General features: G+C 40.3%; 1 protein-coding gene across 3 annotated transcripts in view; it reads right to left on the bottom strand.

Annotated features, from left to right (window-relative positions):
- PCMTD2 (protein-L-isoaspartate (D-aspartate) O-methyltransferase domain containing 2) overlaps positions 1–22,896 on the bottom strand; it is a 31,677-nt gene that overhangs the window by 7,255 nt on the left and 1,526 nt on the right. The window contains exons 1-4 of one of the 3 annotated variants that reach the window (XM_046678979.1): positions 20,883–20,923; positions 19,500–19,830; positions 9,325–9,427; positions 8,412–8,583 (exon numbers count right to left, since the gene is read on the bottom strand). In XM_046678979.1, the coding sequence (XP_046534935.1) occupies positions 8,412–8,583; positions 9,325–9,427; positions 19,500–19,806 (582 nt within the window). In that variant the 5' untranslated portion in view covers positions 19,807–19,830; positions 20,883–20,923. Of the gene's footprint in view, positions 1–8,411; positions 8,584–9,324; positions 9,428–19,499; positions 19,831–20,743; positions 20,859–20,882; positions 20,924–22,896 lie in introns of those variants that run through there. The other 2 variants (XM_046678978.1, XM_046678977.1) reach the window with 2 other exon arrangements.

Here is a 22,896-nt window from a genome sequence, read left to right as displayed (position 1 = left end):
AGAGGGGCCACGCGACCGAGGGATCATCCAGGACTCCCGCCGCCGATACAGTGGAAACCCACTGATGGGGGAAAGCTTCCGTGCACGGGGACCCCATCAGGCCAGGGCCCTGGGAGACCAGAGAACAGAGCTGATCTGAATCCAGATCGGTGCGTGAGAGAAAACCCCCCTCGCCCAGCAAACCGCGCTGGGTGCCGCCATCTTGCTTGAAGGCGGAGAGCTCAGAACGCGCAGCTCTCGACCCCCATCTAGTGGCAACAGGCTGTAACTGCAACCGAATTCTACCATCATGCACAAAAACTGCTCCTCTACCATTCAGCAATTTATAAAAGCTCCAACCAGAAGGAAAACAATAAAAACACAGAATTAAGTCCTGAGGACTTGGAAATAGGTAAACTAAGTGAAAATGAGTTCAGAGTAGCTATCATCAAAAAACTCAATGAGGTAGAGAGAAAGATAGAGAAACAAGCCAATGAGTTCTGGAGTTACTTCACAAAAGAGATTGAAATTATAAAGAAGAATCAAACGGAATTACTAGAGATGAAAAACACAATGGACCAGATAAAACAGAATACGGATTCCCTGAATGCCCGTGTCGACATCATAGAGGAGCAAATTAGCATAATCAAAGATAGACAGGCTGAATGGCTCCAGACAGAGGAAGAAAGAGAACTAAGAATTAAAAAGAATGAGGAAAATCTCCGAGAGATAGCAAATTCAATGAGGAGAAAGAATTCAAGGATCATAGAAATTCCCAAGAACGTGGAAAAGGAAAATGGAGCAGAAAGTGTGCTTAATAAAATTATAGAAGAGAACTTCCCAAATCTAGGGATTGAGGGAGAAACGTGTGTAGAGGAAGCTTTCAGATCTCCTAGATTTGTCAATGTAAAAAGACCTACTGCGAAGCATATAGTAGTAAAAATGGCAAAAATGAAAGACAAAGAAAGAATACTCAGGGCAGCAAGACAGAAAAAAATAACCTACAAAGGAACTCATCAGACTTTCAGCGGATTTCTCTACAGAAACCTTACAAGCTAGGAGAGAATGGAGTGACATATTCAAAACTTTAAAAGATAAAAATCAGGGCCAGCCCCATGACTGAGTGGTTAAGTTCATGCACTCTGCTTCAGTGGCCCAGGATTTCACTGGTTTAAATCCTGGGTGTGGACATGGCACCACTCATCAAGCCATGCTGAGGCGGTATCCCACATGCCACAACTGGAAGGACCCACAACTAAGAAAATACACAACTGTGTACCGGGGGGCTTTGGGGAGAAAAAGGAAAAATAAAATTAAAAAAAAAAAAAGATAAAAATCTTCAGCCAAGAATACTCTATCCAGCAAAAATATCCTTCAGATATGAGGGAGAAATTAAATCTTTTCCAGACAAACAAAAGTTAAGGGAATTTGTAACTAAAAGCCCTCCATTACAAGAAATCCTTAAGAAGGCTCTCATACCTGAAAAAAGAAAAAAGGGAGAAAGGGGTCACAAACCACAGAGTAGGGAGACAGATAGAACCAGAATAGGATAGCAAATATTCAACTATAGCATTAGGATAAAGGTAAGGAAACTACCAAAGCAAGGACAATCTTATCACTCTAACTACAAACTCATAACACAAGTTGGAACAAGAAATGAAAATAATAATTTAGGAGGGGAAGAGCAAAGGGTCTAAATCAGTCTAGGCCAAGCAAGTAAGAGACCACCAGAGAACAGACTATATTATACACGAGATTCTAAACACATACTTCAGGGTAGCCACTAAACTAAAAAACAGAACAGAGCCACAAAACATAAATAAGGAAAAATCTAAGAAACCCAGCATAAGAAATTGCAGAAGTCAACGGATAGGCTAAAGCACACAAGATGAGAAACAAAGGCAATGCAGAAAAACCAGATAATGAGTGACAGACTGACAGTATTAAGTCCACATGCATCAATAATTACCCTCAATGTAAACAGACTGAACTCTCCAATAAAAAGACACAGAGTGGCAAAATGGATTAAAGAACAATATCCAACAATTTGTTGCCTCCAGGAAACACACCTCAGCCCCAAGGACAAACACAGGCTCAGAGTGAAGGGGTGGAGGACAATACTTCAAGCTAATAGCAAGCAAAAGAAAGCAGGTGTTGCAATTCTTATATCAGACAAAACAGATTTCAAAATAAGGCAGGTAAAGAGAGACACAGAGGGACAATATATAATGATCAAAGGGACACTTCATCAAGAAGAAATAACACTTACAAATATCTATGCACCCAACATAGGAGCACCAAGGTTCATAAAGCAACTATTAACAGACCTAAAAGAAGATGTTAGAAACAACACAATAATAGTAGGGGACCTCAACACCCCACTCACATCAATGGACAGATCATCCAGACAGAAAATCAACAAGGAAATAGTGGAGCTAAACGAAAAACTAAAACAATTGGACTTAATAGACATATATAGATCACTTCATCCTAAAACAGCTGAATACACATTCTTCTCAAGTGCACATGGAACATTCTCAAGGATAGACCATATTTTGGGAAACAAGGCAAGCCTCTACAAATTTAAAAAAATTGAAATAATAACAAGCATCTTCTCCAATCATAATGCTATAGGGCTAGAAATTAATTACAAGAAAAAAGCTGAGAAAGGCACAAGGTTGTGGAGACTAAACAATACACTACTGAACCAGCAATGGATCATTGAAGAAATTAAAGAAGAAATCAAAAAATACCTGGAAACAAATGAAAATGACAACATGCCATACCAACTCATATGGGATACAGCAAAAGCTGTATTAAGAGGAAAATTCATCACAATACAGGCACATCTTAACAAACAAGAAAAATCCCAAATAAGCAATCTTAAACTACATCTAACTGAACTAGAGAAAGAAGAACAAATAAAGCCCAAAGTCAGCAGAAGGAGAGAAATAATAAAAATCAGAGCAGAAATAAATGCTATTGAAACAAAAAAGGCAGTAGAAAGGATCAATGAAACAAAGAGCTGGTTCTTTGAGAAGATAAATAAAATTGACAAAACCCTAGCCAGACATACAAAGAAAAAAACGGAGAAAGCTCAAATAAACAAAATCAGAAATGAAAGAGGAGAAATAACAACAGACTCTCCAGAAATACAACGGATTATAAGAGAATAATATGAAAAACTATATGCCAACAAAATGGATAACCCAGAGGAAATGGATAAATTCTTGCACTCCTACAATCTCCCAAAGCTCACTCAAGAAGAAGCAGACAATTTGAACAGACGAATCACAAGGAAAGAGATTGAAACAGGAATCAAAAACATCCCAAAGAATAAAACCCCAGGACCAGATGGCTTTCCTGCGGAATTCTACCAAACTTTCAAGGAGGATTTAATACCTATCCTTTTCAAGCTATTCCAAAAAATTAGGGAGGATGGAACACTTCCTAACACATTCTAGGAGGCCAACATCACGCTGATACCAAAGCCTGACAAGGACACCACGAAAAAAGAGAACTACAGGCCAATATCACTGATGAACATAGATGCAAAAATTCTCAACAAAATTTTGGCAACCAGAATTCAGCAATTCATCAAAAGGATCATACATCATGATCAGGTGGGATTCATACCAGGGACACAGGGATGGTTCAACATCCGCAAATCAATCAATGTGATACACCACATCAACAAACTGAGGGATAAAAACCACATGATCATCTCAATAGATGCAAAGAAAGCATTTGACAAGACCCAATAGGCATTTATGATAAAAACTCTGAACAAAATGGGCATAGAAGGGAACTTCATCAACATAATAAAGGCCATATATGACAAACCCACAGCCAACACCATACTCAATGGGCAAAAACTGAGTGCCATCCCCCTGAAAACAGGAACAAGACAAGGATGTCCTCTATCACCACTCTTATTTAACATAGTACTGGAGGTCCTGGCCAGAGCAATCAGGCAAGAAAAAGGAATAAAAGGAATCCAAATAGCAAGGGAAGAAGTGAAACTCTCACTGTTTGCAGACGACATGATCTTATATATAGAAAACCCCAAAGAATCCATTGGAAAACTCTTAGAAGTACTCAACAACTACAGCAAATTTGCAGGGTATAAAATCAATTTGCATAAATCAGTAGCATTTCTATATGCTAATAATGAGTTAACAGAAAAAGAACTCAGGAACACAATACCATTCACAATCACAACAAAAAGAATAAAATACCTCGGGGTAAATTTAACTAAGGAAGTGAAGGACCTATATAATGAAAATTACAAGGCCTTTCTGAGAGAACTGGATGACGACATAAGGAGATGGGAAGACCTTCCATGTACATGGAATGGAAGAATAAACATAGTTAAAATGTCCGTTCTACCTAAAGCAATCTACAGATTCAACGCTATCCCAATCAGAATCCCAATGACATTCTTTACAGAATTAGAACAAAGAATCCTAAAATTCATATGGGGCAACCAAAGACCCCAAATTGCTAAAGCAATCCTGAGAAAAAAGAACAAAACGGGAGGCATCGCAATCCCTGACTTTGAAACATACTACAAAGCTACAGTAATCAAAACAGCATGGTACTGGTACAAAAACAGGTGCACAGATCAATGTAAGAGAATTGAAAGCCCAGAAATAAAACCACACATCTATGGACAGCTTATCTTCGACAAAGGAGCTGAGGGCATACAATGGACAAAAGAAAGTCTTTTCAACAAATGGTGCTGGGAAAACTCGAAAGCCATATGTAAAAGAATGAAAATTGACCATTCTTTTTCACCATTCACCAAAACAAACTCAAAATGGATCCAAGACCTAAAGGTGAGACCTGAAACCATAAGGCTTCTAGAAGAAAACGTAGGCAGTACACTCTTTGACATCAGTATTAAAAGGATCTTTTCGGACACCATGTCTTCTCAGAAAAGGGAAACAATAGAAAGAATAAACAAATGGGACTTCATCAGACTAAAGAGCTTCTTCAAGGCAAATGAAAACAGGATTGAAACAAAAAAACAACCCACTAACTGGGAAAAAATATTTGCAAGTCATATATCTGACAAAGGCTTAATATCCTTAATATATAAAGAACTCTCACAACTCTACAACAAAAAATCAAACAACCCGATCAAAAAATGGGCTGGAGACATGAACAGACATTTCTCCAAAGAAGATATACACATGGCCAATAGGCACATGAAAAGATGCTCATCATCGCTGATCATCAGGGAAAGGCAAATCAAAACTACACTAAGATATCACCTTACACCCATTAGAATGACAAAAATATCTAAAACTAATAGTAACAAATGTTGGAGAGGGTATGGAGAAAAAGGAACCCTCATACACTGCTGGTGGGAATGCAAACTGGTGCAGCCACTATGGAAAACAGTATGGAGATTCCTCAAAAAATTAAAAATAGAACTACCATATGACCCAGCTATCCCACTACTGGGTATCTATCCAAAGAGCTTGAAGTCAGCAATTCCAAAAGTCCTATGCACCCCAATGTTTACTGCAGCATTGTTTACAATAGCCAAGAGTGGAAGCAACCTAAGTGCCCATCAACAGATGAATGGATAAAGAAGATGTGGTACATATATACAATGGAATATTACTCAGCTGTAAAACCGAACAAAATCATTCCATTTGCAATAACATGGATGGACCTTGAGAGAATTATGTTAAGTGAAATAAGCCAGTTAGAGAAGGATAATTTCTGTATGACTCCACTCATATGAGGAATTTAAAAATGTGGACAAAGAGAACAGATTAGTGGCTACCAGGGGAAAGGTGGGGTGGGGGGTGGGCACAAAGGGTGAAGTGGTGCACTTACAACACGACTGACAAACGTTAATGTACAACTGAAATTTCACAAGATTGTAACCTATCATTAACTCAATAAAAAAATTTTTTTTAAAAAACCAAGTAAAAAAAATAAAAACAGGTGGGACCGTCAGCAAGGGCTCCTCATCTGCACTGCTGAGAGCACTGCCTGTGAAAGGGCAGCTGGCAAAGTGAAAACGGAGTCTTTGATCAAGACTCCTGCTTCTGAGACTGCACCTGGAGATGATGGACACAGGTAAAGGTTAAGATTATCCCAAAGGCCCCAACTGTGGTCTCTAAACACCCAATTCTCATTGAATTGAAAATGAACAGGGATCCTCAAAAATAGTTAATTCCAAGTTTGTGGTAAAAAAAAATATACGAAATGAGTCTAGAACATCTTTTCATACCAGAGAGAAACAAAGTTATCAGAGACTACTGAGGTTGTATCAGAGCCCAAGAGCCAAGCTGAAGAGGCACCCACAGGCCAAGATGGGACAATCTGAGCTTCAATAAGGATCATACGACCATTAAAATCCATGAATTCATATTGACACTAAAAATCAAATAAAACTCACTGGTCACCACCTTTGCCAGATGCTAGAGAATAAATTACTGAGAAAACTGATAAAGGTTAAGAATCAGAATCTACCCTGCCTCTCTCTATAAAGTATACCTCAGGGAAACCAAGTAATTACTGAGGGTGTTTCTCCTTTTCTAAGCACTCCAGCCACCACAGGAAGAGAAACGATGGCATCAGAATGTATGATTCTGCAGCCCCCACGAAAGAATGGAGCAGGACTACCATCACACTACGGGCGTCAGAAGAACAGACAACCAGAGCGACGTGCTGCACGGGGGAAGCACACTAGAGCCCCGGAGGCACGCCCCTCACGCTCACACCCTCTCTCCACCACCAATGTGATTAAAACCAAACCCAGTCAAGTCTTTGGGTCCAACTACCAATTTATAGGGAATCCAGAGCCCGGGAAGAAGAGTGTGTAAAGCATTACCAAAGAGACACGTAACCTCCAAATCCAGGCTCTAAGAAACTCTCTAAGACAAATCACCTGATTTCTTCAACAAATTGCAAGGAAAAAGTAAAACAGAAAGAAGAATTGATAGATTAAAAAAGAAGAGATACATCAACCAAATGTAATACATAAACCTTAAATGGAGCCCCATCCAAACAAACTATTAAAACAAATTTTGAGACAATAAGGAAAATTTTAACACTAGTTGGACGTGTGAAGATATTAAGAAATCACTATTAATTTTTTAGGCTGATAATGATTTTGTAATGATGTTTTAAAAACCAGAGCCCTTATCTTTTCCAGATACATACTGGAACATTTATGGATAAAATTTTTTTTAATTAGAGATACTCGCTAAAGTCTTTATATAATAGCAAATAATAGTGGAAACTACACACAGCCTAACATCCAATTACGGGAGCAAGACAATACACTGCGGTCCACAGCTCGAGAGGCACTACAAACGCACCAAAACGACGATGTGGAACATTAAATGACTTAAAATTATATTCAGGAACTCTTTTAAGTAAAACATTGTAAGTTCTAAACCATCTGTACAATAAACCTTTTTGAAAAAGTAGTACGAACTAAGAGAAAGTACTACACAATCACACCCTAACAGTCACCAGAGTTTTTAATGTTCATATCCTCTGGATTTTTTAAAATAAATGATTACCTTTCGAACAAAACAAGTTAAATGCTAACATTTAAAAGCTGTAGAAAAGTGCACAAAAATGCACAATCTCCTAATTTTTATAATTTGTTTTCTTTTCTTTTTTTTTTTGAGGAAGACTAGCCCTGAGCTAACATCTGCCAATCCTCCTCTTTTTTGCTGAGGAAGACTGGCCCTGAGCTAACACCCGTGCCCATCTTCCTCTATTTTATAAGTGGGACACCTACCATAGCATGGCTTGCCAAGCGGTTCCATGTCCACACCTGGGATTCGAACCAGCAAACCCCGGGCCGCCAAAGCGAACGTGCTCACTTAACTGCTGAGCCACCAGGCCGGCCCCTATAATTTGTTTTCCTAGTTGTCGTGACTGAGGTGTTCTTCCTGATGACCAGTTCATGTCTGATTCTTCTGCTCATTTACCACAATTTGTTTTTCCCAGCGAAACACTATCTAAAACACACAGAGACACGCGTGGCCAAACAGCAGGCCCAGACAAGATTCCTACCATGCGAGGGATTCCTATACAACACTCAGCATCACAGAATTTCACAATTAGACTAACAATTAGAATGGAATTACTCTAATACTTTTCATATGTAATAATTCTAACAGCGGAACCAGCATCAGAGCACAGCTGTGGAGGAGGGAGGAGGAGGCGCGAGAAGGGAGGTGAGGAGGGGAAGTGCTTGCCGTGCTCACTCTGGATGCCCACTGAGCCACTGTGGGCACCTAGGCTGTCTTACGGCCTGTTCCTGCTTGTTTCCTCATTTGTGAGATGGACGGCATTGTTACAAGGGCTACAGGGAAAAGTACAGGTAGACTTCCTAGAACAGATCGTGGCAAATAGTTAAGTGTGCAAAAACGTCAGTTACAAAGGGATCTGACCTTCTCCTCCAGCGGCATGACAAGGATCCCCCCTACTTTGAGAAGGCTCTTCATGTACTCTTCATGCTCTTTCTGCACACCAGCCCCACAGTACACCCGATCATACTGAGAACAATCTGGAGAAATTTCCAGGCAATTGCCAGTAACAAAGGAAGGTTCACAGAAGTCAAACCTGGAAGTAACAAATGTTTTCCATAACTAAACATATCACATGTAATATGTCTACATAGTAAATCTATGTTAACCACAGGCTGTTTTCACTGTAAAATTCCATAGCAGTGTAACACAATTTACAGCACCAGAAGCTGGATGCCAGAATTCCAAAAAGAATTATACTATGAATAAATCGAACCCTAGAAATTCCAAACAAAATATGATGAAAGTGAGCATCATAAGCACGGTCCAAGCTTAAATCATCCAGGCTCCAGCCATCACTGTCTTCGCTGTCTCTGTAACTCACTATCTTATTCAAGACCTGCAAACAATGAGGTTTTTCCTAGAAATCTCAATCCCTTAAATAGGAATAATGCCTTATTTTAAAATGGCAAGAGCTAGTTATATATACGTTTAAAGACAAATGCAACAATTCTCTTTTTAGAAACAATTAGGTGATAAAACGTTGTCTCTATTGGAAACATGAAATTTGAGCAAAATGAACAGTCTACTTCCTTCTCTTATTACACTGGTGAAAAATTACCTTTACTTAGGTATAACAGTTAAAAAACTTAAAGCCCTTACAAACACAAGACATTTAAAACATAATCAGAACAGAAACATACACATCCCTGATTCTCCTGCCACAGTTTAACCGTGCTTGCTGGTACATGAACACTAATAAACTGATTTCTTTCCAGCTAATCAAAAGTCTAAGTTGTAATTCACACCCTGACCAATGGATAGTATTTGATCTTACTTGTCAAAGCTCTCACTTGTCCTGATGAAGAAGTCTAGCTTCTGTTTTGCATACTCTATCACATCTGAATGAAGCTCCACTCCATGGTTTACACCAAAAGGACCTAAAAGGTTTCAAGAAAGAAAACTTTTAGAAGTAGGGCGAGAACTCTTACTCTTTATTTCTATTTTATCAATTGCAACGCATCTGATTTAGCACATATAATTACAAAATTCACAAGTTTTTGAAGTCTTAACACATTACTGGGCCTAAATCACCCAGCTAATCTTTACACACGCAGGGTACCCTCTACTAACCACGTCTTAAATACTCATTTCTACAACACTGCTGACTCCACAGCTTTCCAAAGCCTGTGTCTCCCTGCTCTCAGACTTTTAAAAGAATCATTTGAAAATGTAAAAAGTCAAGGTCTGAAGCCAAAGCCTTACAAATGAATGGAAGAAACATGTATTCGCAGGTGAAACTGGACACAGGCCTGTTTTCCATAAAAGATACCCCCAAACAGTCAGATATGGGCTTTTTTTTTTTTTTTTTTGCTGTGGGAAAGGGCCCCCCGGGGTAAAATTTTTTTCCAATTTTCCCCTTTTTTTTTTTTTTTTTTTTTGGCTTGAGGACGACCAGCCCTGAGCTAACATCTGTGTCAATCCTACTCTACTTTGTATGTGAGTTGCTGTCACAGCATGGCTTGATGAGTGGTGTAGGTCTACACCCAGGATCTGAACCCACAAACCCTGGCCACCAAAGTGGAACATGCTGAACTTAACCTCTATGCCACCTGGCCAGCCCCTAGATGTGAGCATTTTAATAATTTGGACAAAATAGGTTTTAATCAAGCATCACGGAGGAGTGAGCTTTCCTGGTAATCTCTCCCCTCCACCAAACAACGAAAAAGATATTCACACTCCAACAGAGGACATCCATACACAACACAAAAGACGTCAGAGAGACCCACGCAGCCATATGATGGAGGGCAGAGAGGCTGGAGCCCCCCTTGGGGCAGGTGGGACAGGGTAAGAGAAAACTTCGCTCCCTCCCCAAAAGACTGGGATCCGGCACCACATGCGGCCTCCGAGAGGGAAGGAACGGGGGAGGGGATACTCGTCCTCGGGAACATCAAAGATCCCTGAGATACCTCGCAGCCTAGGGGCAAGCCCCTACCAAGGTGAAAGCTAACGTGGGGGTGACCTCATCAAGCCAACAACCCCAGAAGAGCAGATAGCGAGGGCAGAGCAAGAAAACCCAGAGAGCACACAGGAGAAAGCGCCCCTCCCACAAACCGCCCAGTGCCGGCTCAGTGCCTGGGATCCTGGTGGAATGCAGAGAGCTCAGAATATGCAGTGCTTGACCCACACCCAGTGGCAATAGGTGGTTAACCGCGACCAAATAAAACCATGCACAAAAACAGGGCCATGCCCTCTAGCAGTATCAAACATCATATTAAATCTCCAGACCAGAGAGAAGATGACAAGTACCCAGAAATCAGTCCTGAAGACACAGAAATATGTAATCTGAATGACAAAGAATTCAAAATAGCTGTCATCAAAAAACTCAACGAGGTAAAAGAGAACGTAGAGAAACAATTCAACGAGTTCAGGAGCTACTTCACAAGAGAGATTGAAACTATAAAGAAGAATCAATCAGAAATATTGGGGATGAAAGACACAATGGAAGAGAGAAAACAAAACATGGATTCCCTGAATGCTCGAGTGGACATCACAGAGGAGCAAATCAGCATAATCAAGGATAGACATGTTGAAATGCTCCAGACAGAGGAGGAAAGAGAAATACTACTAAAAAGAAATGAAGAAAGTCTCCGAGAAATATCTGGCTCCATTAGGAAATGCAACATAAGAATTACAGGTATTGCAGAAGGAGAAGAGAAGGAGAATGGAGCAGAAAGCTTGTTCAAACAAATGATGGCAAAGAATGTCCCAAACCTAGAGAAGGAGATGGAAATCCATGTGGAAGAGGCTTCCACATCTCCTAGACTTGTCAATGTAAAAACACCTACTGCAAGGCATTTAGTAGTGAAACTGGCAAAAGTAAATGACAAAAAAAAATACTAAGGGCAGCAAGGCAGAAGAAAATAACCTACAAAGGAACCCCTATCAGGCTCTCAGCAGATTTCTCTGCAGAAACCGTACAGGCTAGGAGATAGGAGAGACTGGAACGACATATTCAAATCTTTGAAGGACAAAAACTTTCAGCCAAGAATACTCTATCCAATGAAAATATCCTTCAGATATGATGGAGAAATAAAAACTTTCCCAGAGAAACAAAAGCTAAGGGAATTTGTAGCCACGAGACCCCCCGCCACAAGAAATCCTCAAGAAGGCCCTCATACCTGAAAAACAAAGGGAGAAATGGGTTACAAAGCAGAGAGTAAGGAGATAAATAGGTAGACAGAATCAGAGCAAGATAGAAAATACTCAAGAATAGCATTAAAGAAAAAGGGAAGGAAAACACCAAAAACAAAGATAATCTTGTCATTTTAATCACAAACTCACAACACAAGATAGAATAAGATGAGAGAAAAAGAACTTAGGGGAGGAGGAAAGGGACAGAATCAGTTTAGTCTAAGAAAATAAGAGGCCATCAGAAAATGGACGATCTTATCTACGAGATTTGAATACAAACCTCATGGTAACACCAAACAAAAAAGCAGAACAGAGACACAAATAATAAATAAGGAGAAAACAAAGAAACACAACATTAAAAACTACATAATTCAATTGGTAGACCAAAATACACAGGACGAGAAACAAAGGAAATGCAGGAGAACTGGAAAACGAGTGATAAAATGGCAGCATTAAGCCCTCATATATCAACAGTCACCCTAAATGTAAATGGATTGAATTCTCCAATAAAAAACAGAGACCCAACAATATGCTGCCTCCAGGAAACACATCTCAGCTCCAACAACAAACACAGGCTCAGAGTGAAGGGATGGAAGATGATACTCCAAGCTAATGGCAAACAAAAGAAAGCAGGTGTCACAATACTTATATCAGACAAAGTAGACTTCAAGATAAGACAGGTAAAGAGAGACAAAGAGGGGGGCCGGCCCCGTGGCCGAGTGGTTAAGTTCGCGCACTCTGCTGCAGGCAGCCCAGTGTTTCATCAGTTCGAATCCTGGGCGCGGACATGGTAATGCTCATCAAGCCACGCTGAGGCAGCATCCCACATGCCACAACTAGAAGGACCCACAACTAAAAATGTGCAACTATGTACCAGGGTGCTTTGGGGAGAAAAAGGAAAAAAATAAAATCTTTAGAAAAAAAAAAGAGAGAGACAAAGAGAGACAGTGTGTAATGATCAAAGGACACTCCATCAAGAAGAAATAACGCTTATAAATATCTATGCACCCAACACAGGAGCACCAAAGTACATAAAGCAACTATTAACAAACCCAAAAGAAGATATTAACAGTAACACAATAATAGAAGGGGACCTCAACACTCCACTCACATCAATGGAAAGATCATCCAGACAGAAAATCAACAAGGAAACAGTGGAATTAAATGAAAAGCTAGACCAGTTGGACTTAATAGACATATATAGAACACTCCATCCAAAAACAGCAGAATACACATTCTTCTCAAGTGCACATGGAACATTCTCAAGGATAGATCATATATTGGAAAACAAGGCAAGCCTCAATAAATTTAAGAAGATTGAAATAATAACAAGCATGTTTTCCAGTCACAATGCTATGAAGCTAGAAATTAATTACAAGAAAAAAACTGAGAAAGGGACAAAGATGTGGAGACTAAACAACATGCTATTGAACAACCAATGGATCATTGAAGAAATTAAAGGAGAAATCAAAAAATATCTGCAGACAAATGAAAATGAAAACATACCATACCAACTCATATGAGAAACCGCAAAAGCCGTACTAAGAAGGAAATTCATTGTGATACAGGCTCACCTTAACAAGAAAACAAGAAAAATCCCAAATAAGCAACCTCAAACTACACCTAACTGAATTAGAAAAACAAGAACAAACAAAGCCCAAAGTTAGCAGAAGGAGAGAAATAATAAAAATCAGAGCAGAAATAAATGCCATTGAAACAAAAAAGGCAGTAGAAAGGATCAGTGAAACAAAGAGCTGGTTCTTTGAGAAGATGAACAAAATTGACAAACCCATAGCCAGACTTACAAGGAAAAAATAGAGAAAGCTCAGATAAATATAATTAGAAATGAAAGAGGAGAAATAGCAACAGATACCACAGCAATACAACGGATTCTAAGAGAATACTACAAAAAGCTATATGCCAACAAAATGGACAATCTAGAGGAAATGGATAAATTCTTAGACTCTTACAACCTCCCAAAGCTGAATCAAGAACAAATAGATAACCTTAATAAATCAATCACAAGGAAAGAGATTGAAACCGTAACAAAAGTCTCCCAAAAAACAAAACCCCAGGACCGGATAGCTTCCTCGGAGAACTCTACCAAACTTTCAGAGAGGATTTAATACCTATCCTTCTCAAGCTATTCCAAAACATTAGGGAAGATGAACACTTCCTAACACATTCTATGAGGCCAACATCACTCTGATACCAAAGCCTGACAAGGACAACACAAAAAAGGAAAACTACAGGCCAATATTGCTGATGACCATAGACGCAAAAATCCTCAACAAAATTTTGGCAACCTGAATACAGCAATCTACATCATGATCAAGTGGGATTCATACCAGGGACACAGGGATGGTTCAACATCCACAAATCAATCAATGTGATACACTACATTAACAAAATGAGGAATAAAAACCACATGATCATCTCAATAGATGCAGACAAAGCATCTGACAAGATCCAACAGCCATTTATGATACAAACTCTTAACAAAATGGGGACTGAAGGAAATTACCTCAACATAATAAAGGCCATATACGACAAACCTACAGCCAACATCACATTCAATGGGGAAAAACTAAATGTCATCCCTCTGAGAACAGGAACAAGACAAGGATGCCCACTATCACCACTCTTATTCAACACAGTACTGGAGGTTTTAGCCAGAGCAATCAGGCAAGAGAAAGGGATAAAAGGAATCCAAACAGGGAGTGAATAAGTGAAACTCTCGCTGTTTGCAGATGACACGATCTTATATATAGAAAACTCTAAAGAATCCATCGGAAAACTATTAGAAATAATTGACAACTACAGTAAAGTTGCAGGGTACAAAATCAACTTACAAAAATCACTTGCATTTTTATACTCTAATAATGAACTTACAGAAAGAGAACTCAAGAACACAATTGCATTTACAATCGCAACTAAAAGAATACAGTATCTAGGAATAAATTTAACCAAGGAGGTGAAGGACTTATACAATGAAAACTGTAAGACATTATTGAAAGAAATCGATGATGACATAAAGAAATGGAAAGATGTTCCATGCACATGGATTGGAAGAATAAACATAGTTAAAATGCCCATACTACCCAAAGCAATCTACAGATTCAATGCAATCCCAATCAGAATCCCAATGACATTCTTCACGGAAATAGAACAAAGAATCCTAAAATTCATATGGGGCAACCAAAGACCCCGAATTGCTAAGGCAATCCTGAGAAAAAAGAACAAAGCTGGTAGGCATCACAATCCCTGACTTCAAAATGTACTAACTACAAAGCCACAGTAATCAAAACAGCATGGTACTGGTACAAAACAGGCACACAGATCAATGGAACAGAACTGAAACCCCAGAAATAAAACCGCACATCTACAGACAGCTAATCTTCGACAAAGATGCCAAGAACATACAATGGAGAAAGGAAAGTCTCCAAAATAAATGGTATCGGGAAAACCAGACAGCCACATGCAAAAGAATGAAAGTAGACCATTATCTCACGCTATACACTAAAATACACTCTAAGTGGATCAAAGACTTGAACAAAAATCCTGAAACCATAAAACTCCTGGAAGACAACACAGGTAGTACACTCTTCAATCGAACTTAAAAGGATCTTTTCGAATACCATGTCTTCTCAGAAAAGGGAAACAAAAGAAAAAATAAACAAGTGGGACTTCATCAGACTACAGAGCTTCTGTAAGGCAAAGGAAACCTGGATCAAAACAAAAAGACAACCCACCAATTGCGAGAAAATATTTGCAAATCATATATCCAACAAGGGGTTAATCCCCATAATATATAAGAAACTCACACAAATGAACAACAAAAAAAACAAATAGCCTAATCAAAAAATGGGCAGAGGATATGAACAGACATTTTTCCAAAGAAGATATACAGATGGCCAATAAACACATGAAAAGGTGTTCAACATCACTAATTATCAGGGAAACACAAATCAAAACAACACTAAGATACCACCTTACAACTCTTAAAGTGGCTATAACCACTAAAACTAAAAATAGCAAATGTTGGAGAGGGTGTGGAGAGAAGGGAACCCTCACACACTGCTGGTAGGAATGCAGACTGGTGCAGCCACTATGGAAAACAGTATGAAGACTCCTCAAAACACTAAAAATAGAAATACCATATGACCCAGCTATCCCACTACTGGGTATCTACCCAAACAACCTGAAATCAACGATCCAAAGTAACATATGTACCCCTATGTTCATTGCAGCACTATTCACAATAGCCAAGTCATGGAAACAATCCAAGTGCCCATAGACCGATGATTGGATAAAGATGATGTGGTATATTTACACAATGGACTACTCCTCAGCCATGAAAAAAGACAAATTCATCCCATTTGCAACAACATGGATGGACCTGGAAGGAATTATGCTAAGCGAAATAAGCCAGCCTGAGAAAGACAAACACCATATCATTTCACTCATATGTGGAAGATAAACAAACACATGGACAAAGAAAATAATTCAGTGGTTACCAGGGGAAGGGGGGTGGAGGATGGGCACAGGGGGTGAAGAGCACTTATGTGGTGACAGTCAAGAAATAATGTACAACTCAAATTTCACAATGATGCAAACTATTAAGAACTCAATAAAAAAAGTTTTAATCATCGTTAAAATAAAACTATAATTCCAGTCACAATGAAACATTTTTTATAACAAAGGAAATTGATCAGTAAGTGGAAATAAAGCTGTGAGGAAAGTTGGGAGCCCACTTAAGGAGGAAAGAGCTCCCTCCATATAAATCTGCCTCTAGGTTAAGTCTGGGTGAGAATTACCGACACAAATGGCTAGGTGAATCTCCATGTTTGGGAATCCGTTTATACAAAGATCAAATGGGCAGCACTCATCTGTGCTGAAGAGGACAGAACAGTGTTCAGCTTCCTGGACACAGCGGGTTGGGTCCTCTCCCGAGGGCAGGCAGGCAGCCTCTGGTGCACTGATGCTACTCTGCATCTTGGTCTGGGTGGTGTTCACATGGAGCTGGATACATCACAAAAATTCACCAAGCTCCAGTGAAACCAACGACCAACAACTGGTTCAGTTACCATCGATAACTTATACTCCAGTTTTTTTAAATATGCACATGAACATCAACAGGGCATGTAGGACTTTATTTAGTAGACATACAAACTAAAATCACAGTATAGCACTCAACTTTAGACTCCAACAGAAATACTGGTAAATAAGCAACCATATGTGAGTCCACATCTTTGCATTTTGCCACTTGGCTTTATCTGGTCCCTTCCTAGCACAACAGCCACCACCCTAGGCCAAGGCCACCCTGTCCTCCACTTGGATGACCCACCTGATACTCTCTTTCCTCAACATCCTTCACACACAGAGCTGCTGCTGAAATATTCTCTCATCAAAACATACCCTACTTGACAAGTCACACTATCACTACTTACAACATCAAATCCAAACTACTCCAACTTCAAGACCTCTGCCAAGTCACTGACTTCAATTCCCACTGCTCTCTGGCACGGGAGCACTGTGCCAGAGACCAAGAAACCTGCCCTTATTTTCCCACTCATATTTTCATTAGCCCCTCACCTTTTATCAAATACCTATTAAGCAGTTAACTCGAATATTAGAGGTAGGACATAGTTCCTATTTGCAAGAAAAGTAATACTGGACAGCAATCCAAATAGACTACTAACACATATCCCCCAACCACCCCAATGAAAAGATGACTAAAGGGGCAGGGAGGACATGGGGGTCAGGATGGTGGCACCCAGGACACTCGCTGAATCTGGACCCAAGAGGCCCCCAGGAAGCAGCTCCCCCTGCACTCACACAGCACTTTCAAGTAGGTGAGTGCATGCGTCCCCACCCCTGAAGCAGGTATTGTATCTCCCCTTGCTGATGAGAACCACAGGAAAGGAGAGCCTCCAGTGAAGGAGGGGAGCCCACATAATGAGCAAAGAACGTGGCGGAAAAGGGACAAAGTTCAGAGCCAGCAGAAAGGCAGCTGGGGTCAGAGTAAGGACCTCTGTGTCAGATGCACTTCAGACCTCACATTTGCAGGCACTGGGAGGCCAACGAGGTTTTCGCCTCTGCAAGGATTTGCACAAAGAAGTGTTAAGGCTGAATAAACTGGAGAGGGAGGCCCAGGACACACGGCATCTGGAAAGAGATAACAGTCCAGTGCGTGCAGCCTTCTCCATGCCGATCCGAGACATCTATCTGTGAAAGAAAACTCTCAAATTACCACCTTCAAAGGTATCACAGCAGTGCGCAACATCCATTACAGCCGAAAACAGCCTTCCTTCCTTCGGGTCTCTCCCCTCCCCCGACATCTAACGCTACTCCCAGTAAACAGGGGCCTCTGAACAGAGAACAGCAACATCAAACTGTGAGCTGTTTCTTCATAACTGCTGGGAATGCCAAGCGCATCAGGTCATCTCAGGCTTACTTTAAGGCATCTTTTCCTAAGCACTTCGGTTCTTTTCAATAGCATTTCTAATCCAGTCAGTTTGATAATCCAGCCCCCTTCCCCCACAAATATCACTTTATCCTTAGCTCCTCCAATGTTTCAGCTCCTGCGGAGGGAATTACAAATCACGAATTCCAGACTGATAAATAATCTGGACTCTCTTCAAAAAGTAGTCTCAATCCAAGACAAGTTAAGTTCAAAATGCATTTATCTTAAAAAAAGAAAAAAACCTACACATTTAAAAATTTGAGGGTAGCAATTAACAGACTAAAGTCAAATGATCAGAGTCTCAAAACTTCACCAAATTCCAAAGTATATGAACTTCTAAAGAAACCAAAAATTTCACTGTATATCCACAAAAATCAACTGTTACTGCTAGTACTGTCTAAAGTGGCTGTAACAACCACAAAGAAACAATGTTGTGACGTGCATGCTAACAACTGGTGTGCAACTTGTGAACCATTCTCACCAGAAGTCTCCAAAATTCAGAATCTCACTCTAACTTGACAACAATGTCAAGATACTTACGCCAGGACTTTGTGGACATTCCTGATATTTAGCAAACCCTGTCAGTTCCGACATCAGAATGTACAGACACCCCGCGCCCGTGCCCGGCCACCACCCACTCAGCAGAAGGCAGCCCTCCCTGCTTCCTCTTCCGAGCGATCTCCAAGCACGTCCTCTCTGCACACCCCCATCACTCCTCCACAACCCTCCACCTCACTCAGAGTAACGCAGGCCTTTACCCAACATCACATTTTACACAAAGCAGGAATTAAATCAATCCCCAGTCATCTGACACTGTTGTTTGAATATTAAAAATGGCAGATACCCATGTAGTCTCACAGCTTACTTATCTGGGAAAATAGGCTAATGGGCTTCAAATAAGATAACTTATGAAATCCCTCCCATCCCTGGAATTTATTTAAGAATAGATAACTTACGGGTATTAACTCCTTTAGTATTAAAACAACAACCAAAAACTGCTTGGAAGAACCCCCAGAGGACTTAAAAGTTAATTATTCTCAGTTTAGACACAGAGTGACAGGCAAGCTGAGTGACTGTATTAATCAAGAAATCACCGTGAGGTCCAGATTTACACAACTCTCTAGGTGCTCTGCTGTCTAGAAGGAGGGCGTGCTGAACAGACGGTGGAGGTGCAGGTGGGAAGGCAAACAAGAGAGGTCCCTCCAGAGAGCTCTGGGCCCTCCCTTCCCCAGCCCACCAGTAATTATGTGTGACACCACCAGGAAGCTGCTGGGAAGGCCAAGGACAGTCAGACACAGTCCCTACAAAGGAAACATGCCAGCAGACTCTTCTCCCAGACTCTCCAGATTTACCGAGAATGAGCCCCACCATGGAGCTGAGGTAGCCAGTGCCACTGCCCAGGTTCAGGAACGAGAGCCCAGGCTGCAGGTCCAGGGCTTCCATCACCTCTGAGTAGATGCACGGGGCCGAGAGGTGGATGTTGCCATGCTTCCACGCCAAGTCTTTATAAGCATTTTCTTTGAATTCTTCAAGATAATAATCTGCACGATCGACAGCTCGGAAAGCCTGCTCTACCAGCTCAGTCCGGATGTACTGTGCTTCTTTCAGATTGTCTATCAGCTCGTCGTTGTCTTCACCAGCACTCACGGCCCCCCCCATCTTCAAGATCACACGCAAGCAAGACTGCAATTAAACATTTTTAAAAAGAGCTATTTACATGAAAGGTAAGAAGAGAACAATAAAAGTTCTAAACCCATACCAATTTCAAATTCTGAATTCTGGAAATAATACAGATGGAATACATTTTGTCAACACCCACCCACCCCAACCCACCCGCAAAGATGCCAGATTCAGAAGGAAAAAAACCCTAGTTAAATCTGAAATTCAATTATATCCATGCAGCAGTAAATTTGTAATTTATAATACTGACTGAATTCACATGAACTTGAGATACCTAAAACATATCTGACAACTTAAGAACACCATTAAAGTATGAACTCAATACTTTGCTAAAAGTCATCTATTTAGAAAGTGAAGTATTTAGGATTAAAATTATCTTGAATATACATCTGTTTTAACAGCAACATATCCACATATGGCAAAATCATTTAATGTAAACATGAAAAAAGAGTAGATATGTCTAAAACATCATTCCAGTATCAACTTCTCTTTGAATATTTCAAGTGTTGCAGATCTTTTTTTGTAAATAAAACTTTAAAAGCAAAAAAAATTGAAATTCAGGTAAACAAAAAATACTAAAAAATTATTCATTGTTTATTTGAAATTCAAATATAACTGGTGTCCTATATTTTATCTGTCAACTCCACACCCCTACATACACATAAACATCAAGTCAAGAAACCCATTCAATCTCTCGATTTGAATATTCTAATATACAAATTTCAAGGAAGAACATCAGCAAAATTCTCTTCCCCAATAGAACGTCTGTGACAAATACCTTATTGTAACAAATACAACATCTGTTTCAAGCTGAAGTTTAGAAGCAGGAGGAGCTGCCGCTAGAACTCCCACACGCCCTTTTGAAGTGTATGCCAACCACCTTTCCTGCTCTTAAGATTAAAAGCCCATTTCTTACCTTCTTCCTAACTGCCTTCAAGAAGAAAGAGTAACGGCACGTGTTCCCCACAAGCCAACACCAAGAGAAAATGCTTTTCCGTTTGGAGAGGCCTCACTCTTCCTAAAACTGCAAAAATCTTTTCCAATTTTATACTTACCCCATGTAACTTTTTCCAAACAATGGTTTTACTTCACATAAAATGGTAACATTTTACAAAACATCTGATATAAATTGTTAGGAAAAAAAGAAAACACAAAGTCTCACAAAGACTGACACATTTTTTCAATCTTGACAACTCCCATAACAACCTCTTATAACTTTATTATCACAAAGTTTATACTTGCGTTTCCCCCCACGATCTTCTGGATTTCTAACAGCAGAAGGAGAATCATAAAGAAACACTGGGGGGAGAGATTCCATACACACACCCATGTACACAACTGGCAATTGTGGTGGGAGAGGTTTTCCCAGGAAGGAAAATCACAAGCAAATGGATGAATCTTCAGCTTCTTGCGAGTACACAAAACATGTGAAAGGTGGGGCTTAATACAAACACTCTTTCATTTTATCGTTGGACAGTTAATCTTCATAATCAAGAGTTTAGAGCTAAAGAGGCTTTTCTTTTTTTTGAGGAAGATTAGCACTGAGCTAACTACTGCCAGTCCTCCTCTTTTTTTTTTTTTTTTTTGCTGAGGAAGCCTGGCCCTGAGCTACCATCCGTGCCCATCTTCCTCTACTTTATATGTGGGACGCCTGCTACAGCATGTGTGCCAAGCGGTGCCATGTCCGCACCCAGGATCCGAACCAACGAACCCCAGGCCACTGAGAAGCGGAACGTGCAAACAACCGCTACACCACTGGGCCGGCCCCCCGAAGAGGCTTTTCAAATCATTATGATGGTCCAATTATTAGATTTTCATTCCCATTTTAAGTTGTTTCAGAGCCCTTGTGAGATTATAGTCCACGGCCAGTTAATTTAGCCACATGGGATAAAGCGCTAATGAGGTCGAGTTTAATCCTAGATAAGCCAGTTAGTTCTGAGGCTGAAGTCTACACGCTGGTCTACGACAGTCATCTGAAAATCTGGGTCAACGGTTAGAAGAGGACCTGTGTTTGGCTGCTTCAGGGTCTATTTAGGAAAAAGCCTAAAACCACATCCATCCTCCATGGTGAGTCTGAAAGCCACCTCTTCACCCAGATGCATGTACACAGTGTTCTATCATTCCATCTCAATACCATCATTCTATCTTTAGAAGGCAAACACAAACTATATATTGGGTATGTTTCATTTTCTGCTAAGTACCTATCACTTATTTTCCACTTTGAAAATTTATTCCATACACAAAGGCTAGCTTTTTAGTAAAACTAGCTACAACCTGTGTGCAGGCACCACCTGCCAGTCATGGCCTCATTTTGGCTTCACAACATTATGAGGTAAATTGGGACTGGGCAGTTATTTTGCTCATGATCGTACACCAATGTGTGAGGAGAAGGCTGGAATCAGACCCAGGAATATCTGGCCAAACGCCTGTGTTCTTTTCCTAACACCAAATGCAGCTTTTAAAAATTCTCAGGGGAGCAACATTCTTTACCACATAACATATTGACAAATCTTTGTCAAAATGACAGACTAAATAACTATGGGGTAACCCTATCTGTTGCCACTGGTAGGATGCATGTGACCATCTGCAGGGTCTGACACTTATTATTAACTTTGCCTGGTCATCTAACACACCCTCACCAATGGAGACAATCACTGCTTAGTACTGACCACCCATGTGATCAGTTGTAATGCCACCAAAAACACCAATAATAGGTTCAAAGATACCCTTGCCAAACCAGATCTAGATCTACAATCCAGTCAAATCCTTTTTTTTTTGGGGGGGGGGGGGGGTTAGGTGGTGAGCAGGATTGGCCCTGAGCTAAGATCTGTTGCCAATCATCCTCTTTTTCCTTGAGGAAGATTATCCCTGAGCTAACATCTGTGCCAAGCTTCCTCTCTTTTGTATGTGAGACACCACCACAGCACAGCCTGACGAGGGGTGTGTAGGTCCACACCTGGGATCTGAACTCACAGACCCCAGGACACCGAAGTGGAGCACAAGAACTTAACCACTGACATCAAAGTGGAGCGCAGGAACTTAACCACTGACACCGAAGTGGAGCGCAGG

This window comes from Equus quagga, chromosome 12, assembly GCF_021613505.1.
Source record: "Equus quagga isolate Etosha38 chromosome 12, UCLA_HA_Equagga_1.0, whole genome shotgun sequence".
NCBI lineage: Eukaryota > Metazoa > Chordata > Mammalia > Perissodactyla > Equidae > Equus > Equus quagga.
The sequence above is the reverse complement of the archived record's forward strand: the minus strand, read 5'-3'. Positions and strand labels throughout refer to the sequence as shown.